This window comes from Pan paniscus, chromosome 19 (genome assembly GCF_029289425.2).
Source record: "Pan paniscus chromosome 19, NHGRI_mPanPan1-v2.0_pri, whole genome shotgun sequence".
NCBI classification, from domain to species: Eukaryota; Metazoa; Chordata; class Mammalia; order Primates; family Hominidae; genus Pan; species Pan paniscus.
The window spans coordinates 36,064,802-36,083,838 of record NC_073268.2 but is presented as its reverse complement, the minus strand read 5'-3'; the positions used below and the strand labels follow the sequence as shown (position 1 = coordinate 36,083,838).

Genomic DNA, 19,037 nt, shown 5'->3' with positions numbered 1-19,037 from the left:
CCAGCCTCAGTGACAGAGCCAGACCATGTCAAAAAAAAAAAAAAAAAAAAAAAAAAAAACCAATTCCGTCAGTGTGCCTACCCCTTTTTGCCACTTCCCTCTTGCTTTCTTCTTCTCAGGATGCTATTGCACCCATTGTCAAGGAGCCTAGGTCACAGTTTTCCTGACTTCCAACTACCAGAAGTCCAACAGAATATGGCTCTTCAAATCTGGCCCCACAACACCCAGTGAGGTCCCCATATGACTGCTAGCCCTCTATATTCACAGTCCACCCCCTTCAGGGGATCTTAATGAACCTATCCTCAGAGTAGTTAAATGGCTTTCCCAGGAATATTCAATGAATAAATGGAGGAGACAGGTTTTTGAAATCACAGAAAGGCGGCCAGGAGCAGTGTCTCATGCCTGTAATCCCAGCACTTTGGGAGGCCCAGGCGGGCAGATTGTCTGAGGTCAGGAGTTCGAGACCACTCTGGCCAACATGGTGAAACCCCGTCTCTACTAAAAATACAAAAAAATTAGCCGGGCGTGATGACGTGCTCCTGTAATCCCAGCTACTCCGGAGGCTGAGGCAGGGGAATTGTTTGAACCAGGGAGGTGGAGGTTGCAGTGAGCCGAGATCGTGCCACTGCACTCCAGCCTGGGCAAGAGTGAGACTCCATCTAAAAAAAAAAAAAAAATCACGAAAGCCATTGCACATAAATTCAAAAAAGTGGAAAAGCACACAAAAGGTATACAGTTAAAAGTTATTCTCAGCCAGGCATGGTGGCTCATGCCTGTAATCTCAGAACTTTAGGAGGCTGGGGCAGAAGGATTACTTGAGCCCAGGAGTTTGATTGAGACCAGCCTGGGCAGCATAGTGAGAGCCCTGTCTCAATTTTTTAAAATTAAATTAAACATTTTTTAAAAGTTCTTCTCAACCAGACCCCCTCTCTGGAGATAAACCACTATAACAAGTTTCTTGTATATCCTTCCAGAGAGAGTCTCTGCATATACAGGCATTTGCATGTATATTATATAGACATGTTTGCAATATATATACAATCTTCCCCTCCTTTGGAGCTGGGATTTGAATCCAGACCTGTGTAATTCTAAAATATGTGCCCATTTCACCAGACCCACAGCCTCTCAGACCACAGAAGAACTGGGAGCTGGGTGAGTAGTTATCACAAGAGTGCAGCACAGTTCCACTCTGTAAAGGTGCCAGGTGCATAGGGAAAAGTGAGGGCTGGGGCATCAGGAGACTCAAAATAAAGTCCTAGGTCTGAATTGATATGTTCCTGAGCAAGTCCTTCCCTTCGCTGGGCCTCAAGTAAGTCCTCTGAAAATGAGAGTGTTGGCTGGCCAGGGGCGGCGGCTCACGCCTGTAATCTCAGCACTGTGGGAGGCCAAGGCAGGCGAATCGTTTGAGGTCAGGAGTTCGAGACCGCCTGGCCAACATGGTAAAACTCTGTCTCTACTAAAAATACAAAAAAAAAAAAAAGAGCCAGGTGTGGTTGTACATGTCTGTAATCCCAGCTACTTGGGAGGCTGAGACATGAGAATCAGTTGAACCCAGGAGGTGGAGGTTGCAGCGAGCTGAGATTGCGCCACTGCACTCCAGCCTGGGTGACAGAGTGAGATCCTGTCAAGAAAAAAAAAGAAAAGAAAAAGAAAGTAAGGGTGTTGGATTAGATAATTTCCTTCTTATCTTTTGTTTTTGTTTTTGTTTTTTGTAGAGACAGGGTCTTTCTATGTTGCCCAGGCTGGTCTCAAACTCCTGGACTCAAGCAATCCTACTGCCTTGGCCTCCCAAAGTACTGGAATTACAGACATGAGCCACTGCATTCAGCCAGATTAAATAATTTTCTTATTTTATTTTTCATTTTTTGAGATGGAGTCTCCCTCTATCACCCAGGCTGGAGTGCAGTGGCACGATCTTGGCTCACTGCAACCCCTGCCTCCCAGGCTCAAGTGATTCTCATGCCTCAGCCTCCTGAGTAGCTGGGATTACAGGCACCTGCTACCACGCCCAGTTAGTTTTTGCATTTTTAATAGAGATGGAGTTTCACCATGTTGGCCAGGCTGGTCTCGAACTCCTGACCTCAAGTGATCTGCCCACCTCAGCCTCCCAAAGTGTTGGGATTACAGGCGTGAGCTACCACACCTAGCCACATTAGATATTTCTTAAGCATATCCTGGCTCTTATATTCTAGGCATTTATGCAGTCAGATGTCTAGAAACGCAAAATGAAGGTGAAGGATCTTGAACTCTGGAGACAGGCAGATCTGGGTTCAAATCTCAGCTGTGCCTCTCAGAAACTGTGTGACTCTGGGCATGTCATGTAACCTCTCTGAGTTTTGGTTTTCTCATTGGAAAAAGGAATAACTGGGCCAGGTGAGGTGGTTCATGCCTGTATTCCCAGCGCTTTGGGAGGCCGAAGTGGGAGGATTGTTTGAGCCCAGGAGTTTGAGACCAGCCTGGGCAATATAATGGGATCCTGTCTCTACAAAGTAAAAGAAAACAAAACAAAAAAAATCAGCCAGACATGGTGGTACATGCCTGTAGTCCCAGCTACTCAGGTGGCTGAGTTGGGAGGATGAATTTAACCTAGGTGGCCAAGGCTGCAGTGAGCTGTGAGCTTATGGCATGTTCCGGACTCAGGTAGGTTCTGCAGTGGACACAAAATCACATGCACTATGGTCACTGTGGTGCCCTTTGGGCAAGGACTCCATTGCTGGCTGGGCCTCTACCTCTTTGGCAGTAATGTCACCTGTGGAGGACATCACTTTTTTTTTTTTAGACGGAGTCTCACTGTGTCACCCAGGCTGGAGAGCAGTGGTATAACCTCGGCTCACTGCAACCTCTGCCTCCTGGGTTCAAGTGATTCTCCTGCCTCAGCCTCCTGAGTAGCTGGGATTACAAGCGCACACCACTACACCTGGCTAATTTTTGTAATTTTAGTAGAGATGGGGTTTCACCATATTGGCCAGGCTGGTCTTGAACTCCTGACCTCAAGTGATCCTCCTGCCTCAGCCTCCCAAAGTGCTGGGATTACAGGCATGAGCCACTGCGCCCAGCCATCTGTGGAAGACGTCATTTGTGGAGGTCAATAAGGCAGGAAGCCTGAACCTCTACCAGGATGTGGCAACTCTCCCACCTGCTCAGCAGGCCTCCAAGTTCTCTCTGTTGGATCTGTCCTCTCCACCACAGCCAGAGTGAATTTTCTAAAACCCAAATATGGCCAGGCCACTCCCCTCCCTAAGAGTTTTCAATGGCTTCTCTTTGACATCAAGATAAAGTACAAATGCCTTGAGGTGCCTCAAAAGGTCCCCAGGTCCGATCTCTTTTCACACTCTCCCCTTGAATCTTCTGCCTCAGCCATGGAAGTGTGGGCAGCTCCCCAAGTGCACCAGCTCTCCAACACCTCCAACTCTTTGCATACACCTGTGCCTGAAATGCAACTGAAATGCAATCTCTCCTTCTCCTGACTAATGCCCACACTATTCTCTTGCCCTAACTCCATAAGGAACCATTCAGTATATCTAATGTGTATCTTTCTATCTGTGTTCTGCTAAAATCTTTAAATCTTTATTCTTGGTCTTGTGTGCATGTATTTTTAATGTATATAAATAGTGCTGTGTCATATAGCACATTCTATTTCTTACTTTTTCCCACTCAGTGTTGGGTTTTATTTTTGTTTTTGTTTTTGTTTTTTGTTTTTTGGGTTTTTTTGTTTGTTTGTTTGTTTTGAGACAGGGTCTTGCTCTGATGCCCAGGCTGGAGTGCAGTGGCCCAATCATGACTCGCTATAGCCTCAACCTACTGGGCTCAAACTATCATCCTGCCTCAGCCTCTCAGGTAGCTAGGACTACAGGCCTGTGCCACCATACATGGCTAATTTTTTTGATTTTGTAGAGACAGGGTTTTGCTATGTTGCCCAGGCTATGTTGTCCAGGTTCATGTTGCTGTGTTATCACCTGCTCAGTCACTTGGACCTCCCCGCAAATCCTACAGAGTAGGCACCTGCCCATGTTACCTGACTCTCCCCAAGCTTGATACTGATTGCCTCCAACTTCCTCACACTACAAATGACACTGCAGTGAACATCCTTGTCTAAGTGCTTTTCTCTATCTATATGACAATCTCTTTGGGAGAGGTTGCCTGTATTGTTCAGCTTCTGATTTTGCCCATCTAACAGGTGTAAAGTGGTAGCTGGTTTTCTGTTTGCTTGTTTTCTGCCAGTGAACATTTTATTCAAGGTATGTGTGTGGAGAGTGGTCAGGGACAAAGGAGAGTGGGAATGGCCTTTGAAATAAAATAAAATGATTTAGGTGAAGAAACTCTAGGAAAGGGTAATTTTCTCCATTTAGATCTTTTTTTTTTTTTTTTTTTTTGAGACGGAGTCTCGCTCTGTTGCCCAGGCTGGAGTGCAGTGGTGCCATCTCGGCTCACTGCAAGCTCCGCCTCCTGGGTTCACACCATTCTCCTGCCTCAGCCTCCTTAGCAGCTAGGACTGCAGGCACCCGCCACCACGCCCGGCTAATTTTTTGTATTTTTAGTAGGGACAGGGTTTCACCATGTTAGCCAGGATGGTCTCGAGCTCCTGGCCTTGTCATCCACCCGCCTCGGCCTCCCAAAGTGCTGGGATTACAGGCGTGAGCCACCGCACCCGGCCTAGATCATTTTAAGAAAGAAAATGACAGATAAGGTTTCTGGTCTATGGAACTAACAAACAAGTAGACTATTAATATAATATCAGATATTAAATGCCCTGAAGACAATAAAATAAGGTAATGAGTTAGAAAGTGATGGGGAAAAGCCTTTAGATTGGATGATTGGAAGGAAGTAACATTTGAGCAGACATTGGAATGACGAACCATGAAGCGGATTTTGTTGAAGAACATTTCAGGTAGCGATAGCTATTGTTTTTTTTTTTGTTTTTTTTTGTTTTGTTTTTTTTTGTTTTTTTGAGACGGAGTCTCGCTCTGTCGCCCAGGCTGGAGTGCAGTGGCGTGATCTCGGCTCACTGCAAGCTCCGCCTCCTGGGTTCACGCCATTCTCCTGCCTCAGCCTCCCGAGTAGCTGGGACTACAGGCGCCTGCTACCACGCCCGGCTAATTTTTTGTATTTTTAGTAGAGACGGGGTTTCACCGTGTTAACCAGGATGGTCTCCATCTCCTGACCTCGTGATCCGCCCGCCTCGGCCTCCCAAAGTGCTGGGATTACAGGCGTGAGCCACCGCGCCCGGCCAATTGTTTTAATTTTCATTTCTCTGATTACTAATGAGTTAGAGCATCTCTTTATCTGGTTTTTCAAATTTTGGATTTCCTCTTGTCAATTGCCTGTTTATGTCCTTTGCCCATTTTCTTTTGAATTTGTTGCCTTTTTCTTCTTGATTTGAATATTTGCTGATATATTCTACATATAAACCCCTCATTGATTTTTTTCTTTTCTTTTTTTTTTTTTCTGTCTCTCTCTTTTTTTTTTTTTTTCTTTTGACACAGGGTCTCACTTTGTTGTCCAGGATGGTCTCAAGTGAGCCTCCCACCTTGGCCTCCATGTGCCAGGCATTGTGCCAAGCATTCTACAGGCATGAGCCACCTTGCCCAGCCTGGTTTTATATTTTCCCTTTTTGGTTTTAGACATTGCAATACCTCTGGCATTCTTTCTATTCCTCAAACACGTCAGCTCCTCTGCCCTCAGGCCTTCATCCTTGCTCCTCTCTCTGCCTGTTATGCTCCTCCCAGATATTTGCACACAGGGATTTCTTCACATTAAGCTTAGAAGTCACCTCTTCCCACATACCCCTCCTCCAGGCACACGCCATTACATCATCCTGTTTTGCTAGCGCCAAGGCCCTATCACTACGATCTGGTTCACTCATTGTTTTCTTGTCTATGTCTTCCTCTATCGCCCTGAGGATAAGCTCTGGCCAGTCTCTGTTAAACCTCAGCCCCTAGTGCAGTGCCTGGCACAGGGGACGTCCTCAGGAAGCATCTGTTGAATGAATGAATAGATATGCCCCGGTCATGGGCCATGGAGTGAGGAAAAGGCAAGGCTAAGAGTGGTGTGCTTCAAGTGACACTTCAAATTAGGACAAGTTAATATTTGTTGAGTTTTTACCATGTGCCAGGCATTGTGCCAAGCACTCTTATAAGGCTTATCTCATTAGTCCTGATAATAATCCTATGAGGCAGGTATTTCTATTTTCTATTTAGGAGATAAGGAAAGCAAGGTAGAGAGATAAAGGAAGCTGCCCAAAGGTCTCCTTTATCCCAGTTAGAAAACGGGCTGAGAAGAAACCAGGACCCAAGGGATCTGCTCCTGAGCTGAGGCTCTTAGCCACCACACATACTGCCTCTCAAGGGGAGGAGGGAGGGGGAGAACGGCTATGGCCAGAATAGAGCGCCCTTAGAATCCGAGAAGTGGGGTCCTCCCAGGGGAGGAGGTGAGGGTGGGGAGCAGGGAGGGGAATGCTCTCCCCTATATGAGGCCGGTGAAGCCCAGAGAGGGTTAGTGACCAGGCCCCAAACGGGCAAGCCAAGCTCCCCAAGCTGCGGCAATTCCACTGTCCCCTTCCACTTTCACTGGGCAGAGACCGCGTGGCGCGCATTGGGCTGGGCGTGATCCTGAACCTGGCGAAGGAACGCGAACCCGTAGAGCTGGCGCGGAGCGTGGCAGGCATCTTGGAGCACATGTTCAAGCATTCGGAGGAGACATGCCAGAGGCTGGTGGCGGCCGGCGGCCTGGACGCGGTGCTGTATTGGTGCCGCCGCACGGACCCCGCGCTGCTGCGCCACTGCGCGCTGGCGCTGGGCAACTGCGCGCTGCACGGGGGCCAGGCGGTGCAGCGACGCATGGTAGAGAAGCGCGCAGCCGAGTGGCTCTTCCCGCTCGCCTTCTCCAAGGAGGACGAGCTGCTTCGGCTGCACGCCTGCCTCGCAGTAGCGGTGTTGGCGACTAACAAGGAGGTGGAGCGCGAGGTGGAGCGCTCGGGCACGCTGGCGCTCGTGGAGCCGCTTGTGGCCTCGCTGGACCCTGGCCGCTTCGCCCGCTGTCTGGTGGACGCCAGCGACACAAGCCAGGGCCGCGGGCCCGACGACCTGCAGCGCCTCGTGCCGTTGCTCGACTCTAACCGCTTGGAGGCGCAGTGCATCGGGGCTTTCTACCTCTGCGCCGAGGCTGCCATCAAGAGCCTGCAAGGCAAGACCAAGGTGGGTGCAGATGTGGGGTTGGGTGGATCAGGGGTTAGAGAGCCTTTGGGAAGGTTTCCCAGAGGAAGTCACATTCAACCGGGTCTTGAAATACACATCAGAATTAGATGAAGCAAGACAAAGGAGGAGCGGGCCAGTCATTTTGGCGTTGAAGGCAAAACCCGAAGTTTGGACTTGGTTTTGGGGGCAAGAGGAAGACACTAAGAAGCTTTTAAGCAAGGGGACACCTGTGTTTTACAAAGATCATCCTAGCTGCTGTGTGGAAAGGGGCTTGGCAAGGGTGAGGACGGAGGCAAGGCAACCCAATAAAAAACTATGACTTGCAGGGGTGGGCGTTGGGGGAAGGGGGAGACAGCGATGCCAGTGGCAGAGAGCAGATTCAAGAGATGTTTAAGAGATGGAGTTAGCACTTGGTGGCTGGGAGAAGGAGAAAGAGGAGCTGAGGATGACTCCTGGCCCTGAACATAGGCAATGAATAAAGTGAACTGGGTGAGAGACAAGTGGAAGTGGGGAAGGGGAAGAAAGTGACTTCTGCAGGACATATGGAGTTTGAGATGCCTAAGAGATGCCCAGCTGGGGAGCTTCAGTGGGTAGTGTAGCCTTTTGAGTCTGGAGTCAAGATGGCTGTTAGAGACAGAGGCTTGGGGCTTGGGACAGGACATCAGTGTGTCAGCCAGATAACCCCCATCGGAGTCCCAAGGGGTCCTCATGTCCAGGGTCTAATCCACCAGTGACCTTTGCCCAGTGCTTTAACTTGCTGTGTGACCTTGAGCACCTGGCTTCCCCTCTCTAGGCCTCTATCTGGGCCTCATTTTTATCTTCTGGAAAATTCAGTAAATTGGACCACAGCAGCAGTTCTTACCCTAGATGTGGGATAGTTTTAGCACCACAAGTTTGTGGATTGTACTTTTTGGAAACAGAGTTCTACTATATTGCCTAGGCTGGCATCAAACTCTCAGGCTCCAAGCGATCCTCTCTGCCTCAGCCTCCCAAGTAGCTGGGACTACAAGCATGCACCACATCGCCCAGCTGGGCTTTGTTTTTAAAATGTTACAGGTTGAAGATTCTCCCTACAATGTCACTCTCTCTTCTTTGCATTTTTTTGTGGAAGCTTGGAGGTTGGTGATAGCTGGTGCACAGAGACGTGGTGCATACCCCATGACCCACCTTGTCTGTACCCCAGCTGTCATCTGGGGGTGCTCAAAGGAGTGTGTCTTACAGATGATTGTCACCCATCATGTATGTCCCTGCAGATCAAAAAGAGACTGCTGGCTGGGTGAGGTGGTTCATGCCTGTAATCCCAGCACTTTGGGAGGCCGAGGCAGGTGGATCACTTGAGGTCAGGAGTTCAAAACCAGCCTGGACAACATGGTGAAACTCTGTCCCTACTAAAAATACAAAAATTAGCTGGGCATGGTGGCAGGTGCCTGTAATCCCAGCTACTCGGGAGGCTGAGGCAGAAGAATCACATGAACCTGGGAGGCAGAGGTTACAGTGAGCTGGAATTGCACCACTGCACTCCAGCCTGGGCTACAAAGTGAGGCTCCATCTCAAAAAAGAAAAAGAAAAAGGAGACTGCTATGTTAGGGGGGTCTCTGGGGCCTCTTTCAACATCCAGTGTTCTAGGAACTTCTGATTCTTCTCTCTGCACTCCAGAGCTGGGTCAGGGAGGACCTGCTGTACAAGGCAGGTCATTTTGCTTAGGGAGAAGGGTCTTAAAGGAAGTAGGGAGTGAGGACCCCAAGGATTGGATCTGGGCCGCAACCATGATCACCAGCCTGTCACCCCTTTCCCATCGAGGCCAAGTGAGTGTAGTTCAACAAAGACATCTCGAGTCCCACTCTGTGTCCTTCATCGTGCCAGATGCAGGTTTCCAGTAGTGACTAAGACATGTCCTCAGCTTATACTCCAGTGGAAGTTGCATCGTCAACCAGTGACAGTGGCATTCAGAGTGTGGTATAAGACCTCATTGGAGGTGTGGGCCAGGATGTGGGGGAATCAAAGCAGGCTGCATGAAGGAGGTGCTAATCAATTTGGATTCTGGTGGATGAGTAGGATTTCCGTGGAGTGGGAGGATTCCCATGAGCAGACTGGAAGAACTAAGGGTTTGGAAACATAGTGGGCCAAGACCCAGAGGTGTGAAAGCCTTGGAATGTGTGCATGTGCGTGTGTGTGTGAAGTGTAAGTTAGTGGAAGGTGAGGTGAACTGGGAGTGATGGGCAGCTGCACTGTGCCCTGCCTGGCGCTATGCTGAGAGCTCAACTTTATTCCAGGGCCGGTGGATGCTGTAGAAGGGATATAAAGGAGGGATAGGCCCCTCCGCCCCCAACCCATCCGAGTCAGGACCTGGTCAAGAATTGAGAGAACTTCAGGAGGGGGAATCCGCAGGACCCCATGACTTAGTGGCTGAAGGTGGGGCCAGGGCAGATGGAGGTACTTTGGGTTGTGAGAAGAGACAAGGAGAGGGACTGGGCACGTGTGGGAGCACCTGGAGAGCTGGTGGGACCTACAGCCCTCTCCCCACTCCTTCCCTAGGTGTTCAGCGACATCGGCGCCATCCAGAGCCTGAAACGCCTGGTTTCCTACTCTACCAATGGCACTAAGTCGGCGCTGGCCAAGCGCGCGCTGCGCCTGCTGGGCGAGGAGGTGCCACGGCCCATCCTGCCCTCCGTGCCCAGCTGGAAGGAGGCCGAGGTTCAGACGTGGCTGCAGCAGATCGGTTTCTCCAAGTACTGCGAGAGCTTCCGGGTAGAGTCGCGTGGGATACGCCTCCCCCGAGTCAGAGCGGGCGCCCTGTGCACAGGGACTGCGTTCCCTCCCCGCCTCGGACTCCCGCGGCGCCAGGGTGGCTTTTGGGGGCGGGGAGCCTGTACGCAGCCACCCTTGGGGTCACTCGGCTCTGATCTAGGTCCCATCCGCCTCCTCCACGCCATCTCCAGTTCCTTCCCTTGCATCTTGTGCTCGAGGTCCAAGGGCGGAGTAGCGAAGCCCTTCCTGACACCCGACTCCTCCCCCAGGAGCAGCAGGTGGATGGCGACCTGCTTCTGCGGCTCACGGAGGAGGAACTCCAGACCGACCTGGGCATGAAATCGGGCATCACCCGCAAGAGGTACGGAGCCTCCTGCCCGCCGGACCCCAGCTAGGTCTAAATAAGCCCCCCCTCCGCCCACAGCCCGTCCGAGTCTGGACCTCAGCGTCTTCTCCTCCGTGGGGTGCAGGTTCTTTAGGGAGCTCACGGAGCTCAAGACCTTCGCCAACTATTCTACGTGCGACCGCAGCAACCTGGCGGACTGGCTGGGCAGCCTGGACCCGCGCTTCCGCCAGTACACCTACGGCCTGGTCAGCTGCGGCCTGGACCGCTCCCTGCTGCACCGCGTGTCTGAGCAGCAGCTGCTGGAAGACTGCGGCATCCACCTGGGCGTGCACCGCGCCCGCATCCTCACGGCGGCCAGAGGTCAGCCCGCTCACCCGGGACCCCGCCCCAGCCCCAGCCCCAGCCACGGCCCTAGAAGGGTGAGGGGAGACACGGGGTGGAGCCTTCCAGCCTCACCGTGGATTGATTGAGCACAAACGTGGGTCACACTGGGCTCTGAGGATGTAAAGATGAATACGTTGCACTTTACCTCAAGAAGTTCCCAGTCTGAGGTGGGTAGGCGGTGGGAGGAAGGAGGGTATTAAACAGGCAAGCGGCCCCGGCAGGAAGCTACCCAGGTCTCCAGTGGGAGCACAGAGGAAGCCCAGCCCACCCCATCCACCCAGGTCTAGATTTCAGAGAGGACAGGATGCCTGACCATGTCTTGAGAGGTGCACTGGCGGGGAGGGGTGGCAACAGGAAGGGCAGCCCAGGCAGAGGCAGTGGCCTATGGAGAGTCCATGCAGTGGGGTGTAGGCGGGAAGGGTGTGCGTATGTGTGTTATCCTATTGGCCAACAGCTTACAAAATTTGGGTCTAGAGGTGGTTTAGAGTGAATTCTAGGCCTCTAGCCACCCTCCTTATTTACTAATTTATTTTTACTTACTAATTTACTACTTAGCTAATCTTTATTGTCAATTACAAGGTACTCTGTTTGGTTTTTAAGATATTATCCCATCAGTCTTTATATTGATTCTATGCAATGAGTGTTCAGTTTTTAAAATCAACCTTAAAGAAGTCTTGAAAGAATAAAAAGAGGAGTAAGTGTCCAGTTTGAGGGCCGGGCACCGTGGCTCATGCCTGTAATTCTAGGACTTTGGGAAGCCAAGGCAGGCGGATCGCTCAAGTCCAGGAGTTTGAGACCAACCTGGGCAACATGGTGAAAGCCCATCTCCACTAAAAGCACAAAAAAATACAAAAAATTAGCTAGGTGTGGTGGCGCATACCTGTAGTCCCAGCTACTTGGGAGGCTGAGGTGGGAGGATCACCTGAGCCCAGGAAGTTAAGGCCGCAGTGAACTGTGATCAGGTCACTACACTCCATCCAGCCTAGGCAGCAGGAGTGAGACCCTATCTCAAAAAAGAAAAAAAGTATCAGTTTGAGGAGTTTTGAAAGACATCTGTGTGACCCCCCACCCCCACCCCCACCATCATCATTAAAGATATAGAATATTTCCATCATGGGTGTTCCTTTTAAAGATAATGAAACTAACATTTAAAGAATTCAAATACATTTCCCACAGTCATAAAAGTCATTAGATGGCAAAACTGGGACTTGAGCCCTTGTCTTTCTGCTTCATAAACAAACAAATGTTGTCTATGAGGGTTATGTCTAAATATTATAAGAAGATGAATTCTTTTCATTTTATCCTTTCATTCAGCAATTACAGACTAAGCACCCACAAGACACAAGGGACTGAGCTTTGGCTGCATTCTTATGCTTCAACCAAAGCAGGTTGGCTTTTATTATTTTTACATTGCAGCTCCCATTAAAACTTCAAGATTTCATTTTTATTTTAATTAATTAATTTGAGACAAGGTCTCATTCTGTCACCTAGGCTGGAGTGCAGTGGCGCAATCACAACCCACTGAAGCCTCAACCTCCTGGGCTCAAGTGATTCTCCCACCTCACCTCCCAAGTAGCTGGGACCACAGGTGCGCAACACCACGCCCAGCTAATTTTTGTATTTTTTGTAGAGACAGGGTTTCACTATGTTGCCCAGGCTGTTCTCAAACTCCTGGCCTCAAGCAATCTTCCCAACTTAGCCTCCCAAAGTGTTGAGATTACGGGCGTGGGCCACCGCACCCAGCGCAAGATTTCATTTTTAAACAACAGGAAAATCCTAGGGCAAAAATAGCTTACAAAAAATAGTTTGTATAGTGAGTAGGGAGCCATGCATAGTTTTTATGTGGGAGGAATGACATGCTCAGATTTGCATTTTAGAAAGATGTTCTGGTAGCTGTGGCAAATGGACTACACTGGGCAATTCTTTTCTTTTCTTTTCTTTTCTTTTCTTTTCTTTTCTTTTTTTTTTTTTTTTAGTCAGAGTCTCACTCTGTCGCCCAGGCTAGAGTGTGGTGGTGCATTCTTGGCTCACTGCAACCTCTGCCTCCTGGGTTCAAGTGATTCTCGTGCCTCAGCCTCCCAAGTAGCTAGATTACAGACATGTGCCACCATGCCTGGATAATTTTTTGTAAAGACAGGGTTTCACCATATTGGCCAGGCTGGTCTCGAACTCCTGGCCTCAAGTGATCCACCCACCTTGGCCCCCCACAGTGCTGGGATTACAGGTGTAGGTCACTGCCCCTGGCCTAGACAGGGCAATTCTAGCTGGGTTTGGGGAGGCCATTGAGGAGGCTGGCATTGGAAACCTGAGCCAGGGAAGGGCCCGGAGGCTGGAGTCCAGTATGTTTAGTAGGTAGAATCCTCAGAATGTGGTGCCTGGCGCTTAGCACTGAGCGTGGCTCCAGAGGAGCAGAGTGCTGTCTGTTTTACTCACTGCTGAATCTCAAGCACTGAAGACAGTCCTGGCACACAGCAAGCGCTTAGGAAGTATTTGCTGAATAAATTAAATGGGAGGCAGGAGTTGAGGCTGATACCCAGGTGTCTGGCTTTGGTAGGAAATAGGGAAGAAGGAATGAGGGGGAGATTTAGGGTGTGTTGAATTTGGAGTGATTGTGGGCAGCTGGCTGTTCAGGTCTGGAGTTCCAGAGAGAGGTCAGGGCTGGAAGTGCATGCATATCAATGTCCCTAGAACACAGTGCCTGCCTCCTAAGAGGAACCCAACAATAACATGACCTTCCTCCTGTAGGCCCCATTTCTCCTTTTTGGGGCAGGCCACCCTTCCCAGGCTGGGCTGAGAGGGCTTGGTGGACTGGGGACTAAGTCCACAAGGGATGATATACCTGACAGTGAGTGATGCGGAGGGGCCACCCTCACCATGCTGCCTATTGCCCACTTCAGAAATGCTACACTCCCCGCTGCCCTGTACTGGTGGCAAACCCAGTGGGGACACTCCAGATGTCTTCATCAGCTACCGCCGGAACTCAGGTTCCCAGCTGGCCAGGTGAGGAGGGGCGGGCGGGCAGCGATGGGGCGTGGGGACAAGGCTGTGGCACTGACACAGGACTTACTTGCAGTCTCCTGAAGGTGCACCTGCAGCTGCATGGCTTCAGTGTCTTCATTGATGTGGAGAAGCTGGAAGCAGGCAAGTTCGAGGACAAACTCATCCAGAGTGTCATGGGTGCCCGCAACTTTGTGTTGGTGCTATCACCTGGAGCACTGGACAAGTGCATGCAAGACCATGACTGCAAGGATTGGGTGCATAAGGTAGGTGCCCGCCTATGCTTCTGCGGTCCCAGAATTGGCCTGTGGTCCAGAAGATAGGGTCGTCTTCTCTTCCTTCCTGTCTGCACATCCCAGCACACTTAGCCCTGAAGCACCTCCTTGGCCCAGCTGGAAGTCAGGAACCACAGCTCTGACTGTAATAGGACTTTAGCAAACCACAAGGGACAAGAGACTAGGCTTTGGCTCTCTGAGCCTCAGTTTTCTTTTTCTTTTTCTTTTTTTTTTTTTTTTGTTTTGTTTTTGAAGTAGAGTCTCGCTCTGTCGCCCAGGCTGGAGTGCAGTGGCGCGATCTTGGCTCACTGCAAGCTCCGCCTCCCGGGTTCACACCATTCTCCTCCCTCAGCCTCCCGAGTAGCTGGGACTACAGGTGCCCGCCACCACGCCTGGCTAATTTTTTTGTATTTTTAGTAGAGACAGGGTTTCACCGTGTTAGCCAGGATGTGAGCCTCAGTTTTCTTATCTGCAAAATGGGGTAACTTACCTGTTCTACTCACCTTGTAGAACTGTTGTGAGGATCAGAGAGACATAAAAATGCTTTGAAAAATAAATTCCATGAGAGATAGGAGAGCATAGCGACAGGCAGAATGGAATAGCTGTTGAGAGCTCAAAACTGAGAGTTTGAATCCTGGCTCTGGCCTTGGGCAAGTTACCTAACCCCGATAAGCTTCATATTTATTTCTGGAAAGAGGGTATAATAATAGTATCTAACTCCCTAGAACATTGTTATAAGGATTAAAAAAGCCAAAATTTGTGAAGTGCTTAGCAGAATGGCTGGCACATAGTAACTGCTCAATAATGGTAGCAATTATTATTATTAATATAATTATTATAACTACTATATCTGTTTAATTCATCATTGTATTTTCAGTGCCTGACGCATTGTAGGAACTTACCGAATACTAACAGAATGCATTGATGGATAGCTCCATATTGCATCTTCAGGTTATTAATCATTAATCGGTCAGTAGGAATTGGAGTTGGGGCTGAGGGATGCAGTAGTCATCTAAGAGACAGGATGAGACAAGCAGTCAGCTCAGAGACAAGAATATGCCCACGGGGCTGGGCACAGTGGTTCACACCTGTAATCCCAGCACTTTGGGAGGCTGAGGCAGGAGGATCACTTGAGGTCAGGAGTTCAAGACCAGCCTGGGCAACATGGTGAAACCTTGTCTCTACTAAAAAAATACAAAAATTAGCCAGGCATGGTGGCGCACACCTGTAATCCCAGCTACTCAGGAGACTGAGGCAGGGGAATCGCTTGGGCCCAGAAGGCGGAGATCACACCACTGCACTCCAGCTTGGGCAACAGAGTGGGACCCTGTCTCAAAATGACTAGATCGCATACAAGTTGGTGTAAATGCTGAGCCAGGTAAGCAAACCTCTTGCTTGCCACAGGGGTTTGGAGAAGGGAGAGAGCATCAAGGTGTCAACGAAAAGAGTCAGACTCTATGAGCGACCATGGCCTGTGACACAGCCCTCAGGAGACCCTGAGAACACGTGCCCAAGGTGATCAGGGCACAGTTTGGTTTTATACATTTTTGGGAGACATGAGACATCAAACAATACATTTAAGATGTACATTGGTTTGGTTCAGAAAGGCAGGACAGCTCAAAGCAGGGGCTTCCAGGCTACAGGTAAATTTTAAATTTTTCCAGTTGATAATTAGTTGAGTTTATCTGAAGACCTGGGATCAATAGAAAGGAAATGTTTAGGTTAAGATAAAGGGTTGTGGAGACCAAGTTTTATTGTGCAGAGGAAGTTCTCAGGGCAGACTTCAGAGGGAGTAGGTTATAAAATGTTTCTTATCAGACTTAAAAGGGTGCCTGGCTCTTTGTTGATTATCTCCTGAGTCTGGAAAGAAAAAGAAAAAAATGGGGGGAAGGGGATTCTCTATAGAATGTGGCCTTTTCCCACAAGAGACAAACTTGTGGAGCAATTTCAAGATATGGCAGGGAAATATATTTGGGGTTAAAATATTTTTATTTCCTCCCTTATTATGTGATGTTATGCTAGAGTCAGGTTAGAAAGCAGACCACACTATATAGGGTTAAAATTAAAACCTCCTCCGATAAGACTTTATGGTTTGTAGGGCATGACTCCCTAGGCTCCTTAGGTAGGAATTTGGGCAAGATAAAAAAAAAAATCAGAGTTTAGTCCTCAGAGGACTGGAATAATCAGGGAAGACTTCATGGAGGAAGCAGGTCTTGAGAAGAATCTTAAGAATCTGGGTAAGTGGAAGAGAAGGCATCCCAGGCCAGGGTAACAGCATGAGCAAAGGAATAAAGGTAGGGAGGAGAACAGTGCTGAAAGCCCACATACATCTTGGTACTGCTTTCTCCATATCACAGATGAAGAAACTGAGGCTCAGAAAAGTAGAATAATGTTCCCCTGGCTGCACTACTAGTGTAGAAATCAGAAAAGCTAGGCTTCAAATTCCATCTATCTGACTCCAAAGCTCATCACTTTCCCAAGATCCACACTGCATTCTATGGCACAGCTCTGAGGGGGTGTGAGGGGAGGTGATGGGGTAGGGCTGGATTCGGTTGACACCAGAGATGATTGTATCTCTTCACAACTCCACATCCAGTGATGTCATGTTGGTAGCTTGACATCAGCCATGGTGGGAGTATTTACACCAAGGAAATTGGCAACCACTACAAATCAAAGTTTTGTTTGTTTGGTTGATTGGCTGGTTGGGTTTTCTTCCCCCATTAATAGCTAGTTATTATAAAGTTACCAGCACACCACTGGCTGGATAAGAACTATGGAAACCAGGTAAAGGAGTGTCTAAAGGCAGGAGAAGACCTGTGCTTAAAGCACTGGAAATCAAGGAGCCCATGAAGGAGAAGATGCCAGGGCAGTGGGTTAAGATGCCAGGATGAAGGCTCTGACACTGGAATGCAGTCCACATGGAGTGTGGAGTCAAGCCCCAGAGGCCATGTAGGAGGGGCTGAGTACTAGGCCTGGTTTGGGGAGGGGCACTGGGGCAGTTGAGCATCCAGGAAGAACATGGCTGATAACCCAGAGCATGTGGCAGGCAGCCTTTTGAGAGAAACAAGAGTGTCTGTGAGCTCCATGAGACTTCAGACCTTGCCTCATTCATCTGTGTCCCTGGTGCCTAAAACCATGCATGGTACAAAGGAGGCTCTATGCAATTGCACCAAAAAAAAAAAAAAAAAAGAGAGAGAGAGAGGCTGAGGCTGTAGAGGAGTTTATAGAACAATTGAATCAATGATTAAGCAGACAAGTGATACTGATGAAGCTGAGATGCCATGCCTGGGAGAGCCATACATATCTAGTAGATTTACCAGGTTAGAGGACTTGACTCTTTTTTTTTTCCAGTAGAGATAGGGTTTCGCTATGTCACCCAGGCTGGTCTCGAACTCCTGAGCTCAAGCCTGGAGTTCAGTGCCTGCCTCAGCTCCCCAAAGTTCTGGGATTAGAGGCATGAGCCACCGTGCCCAGCCAGAGGACTTGACTCTAATTGTTTTCGTTCTCAACCAGCTAGGTGATCCTGAACAAACCATTATCCCTTTCTTTTATTTATTTATTTATTTATTTGAGGCACAGTCTTGCTCTATCACCAGGTTGGAGTGCAGTGGCGAGATCTTGGTCGGCTCACTGCAACCTCCGCCTCCCGGGTTCAAGTGATTCCCCTGCCTCAGCCTCCTGAGTAGCTGGGACTACAGGCACACGCCACCATATCCAGCTAATTTATATATATATATTTTAGTAGAGACGGGGTTTCACCATCTTGGCCAAGATGGTCTCGATCTCCTGACCTCGTGATCCGCCCGCCTTGGCCTCCCAAAGCGCTGGGATTACAGGCATGAGCCACCACACACGGCCGCCATTATCCCTTTCTTGGCCAGCCTCTGAATCTGTGCGATGAATAATTTGTACTGTCTTTGGTTTTGTATAATTCTGGATGAAACAAATGTCTAAAAATTTCCAAATAAATTGCTGCAGGGTCAGGATTCATTCCAATGCTCAGCAGAAAGGCAGCAGGGCTTGGCTGAAACAGCCTGGACTTGGACTCTCGAGGCTTGAGTCAGAGGACCGGCCCCTCGTGGGCTGGGCGTGTGTGTGGCTTAGGAGGAAATCCCTTCCTCTCTGGGCTTTTTTCTCTCCATCTGTAAAATGGAGCGGCTCCCCAGGAAGCCAGTCAAGGACGAAGTTACGCATGTTCTTTCCCCAGGAAGGCTCCACTTCCCAAGAATGCTTGGCACCCCTTGTCGTCCCAGCAGATGGCAAAGAGGTGGGAGGAGCCTTTGTCTTGGACCGGCCCCAGAGGCTCCGTCATCCCTCTTTGGTTGTTTCTGGTGCTTAATTGCCTCTGGTTTTAAAACTCCTTTCCCTGAAGCCACATTAGTGGGTAATCAATACGGAAAACCACAAGTGAACTGCACTCAAAAAAGTAAAATCCCTTTGGTTCCCTCTTGAGAGGAAGAAAAACATTCAATAAGCACTTAATGGAACCCGATTACTAGCAAATAATTCCTCAGAACAACGCTTTGAGGTAGGTTTTATTATCCCCACTTTACAGAAGAGGAAATAATAACACCTATTACATATTAAGCATACACTGCATGCAAAGCACTGTTCTAATTACTTGCCATGGAATGTTGCGCTTATTCCATGGAACAATCCTGAAGACAGGGACTATCATTAATCCTGCTTTATATATTAGAAAACAGAGGAACGAGTGTGGTAGTGCAGGCCTGTTGATCCCAACACTTTGGGATGCTAAGGTGGGAGGATCACTTGAGGCCAGGAGTTTGAGACCAGCCTGGGCAACATGGTGAAACCCCATCTCTACTAAAAAATACAAAAAATTAGCCGGACATGGTGGCACACGCCTGTGGTCCCAGCTACTTGGGAGGCTGAGGTGGGAGGATGGCTTGAGCCCAGGAGGTTGAGGCTGCAGTGAGCCTTGATGGTGCCACTGCCCTCCAGCCTGGGCAAAAGTGAGATCCTGTTCCCCTGCCCCCCGCCAAAAAAAAAAAAGAAAGAAAGAAAAGAGAAAACAGAGACTTTGAGAACCTATTATTTTTGCCTCAGGTCGTAGAGCCTGTGTCAGAGACT

The 19,037-nt window shown here is 49.2% G+C and overlaps 1 protein-coding gene across 2 annotated transcripts in view; it reads left to right on the top strand.

Moving 5' to 3' along the window:
* SARM1 (sterile alpha and TIR motif containing 1) overlaps positions 1 to 19,037 on the top strand; it is a 28,191-nt gene that overhangs the window by 4,636 nt on the left and 4,518 nt on the right. For both annotated transcript variants that reach the window (XM_034942211.3, XM_003812660.5), the window contains exons 2-7: positions 6,575 to 7,193; positions 9,729 to 9,941; positions 10,211 to 10,302; positions 10,412 to 10,647; positions 13,569 to 13,671; positions 13,745 to 13,934. In XM_034942211.3, the coding sequence (XP_034798102.1) occupies positions 6,575 to 7,193; positions 9,729 to 9,941; positions 10,211 to 10,302; positions 10,412 to 10,647; positions 13,569 to 13,671; positions 13,745 to 13,934 (1,453 nt within the window). The remainder of the gene's footprint in view (positions 1 to 6,574; positions 7,194 to 9,728; positions 9,942 to 10,210; positions 10,303 to 10,411; positions 10,648 to 13,568; positions 13,672 to 13,744; positions 13,935 to 19,037) is intronic.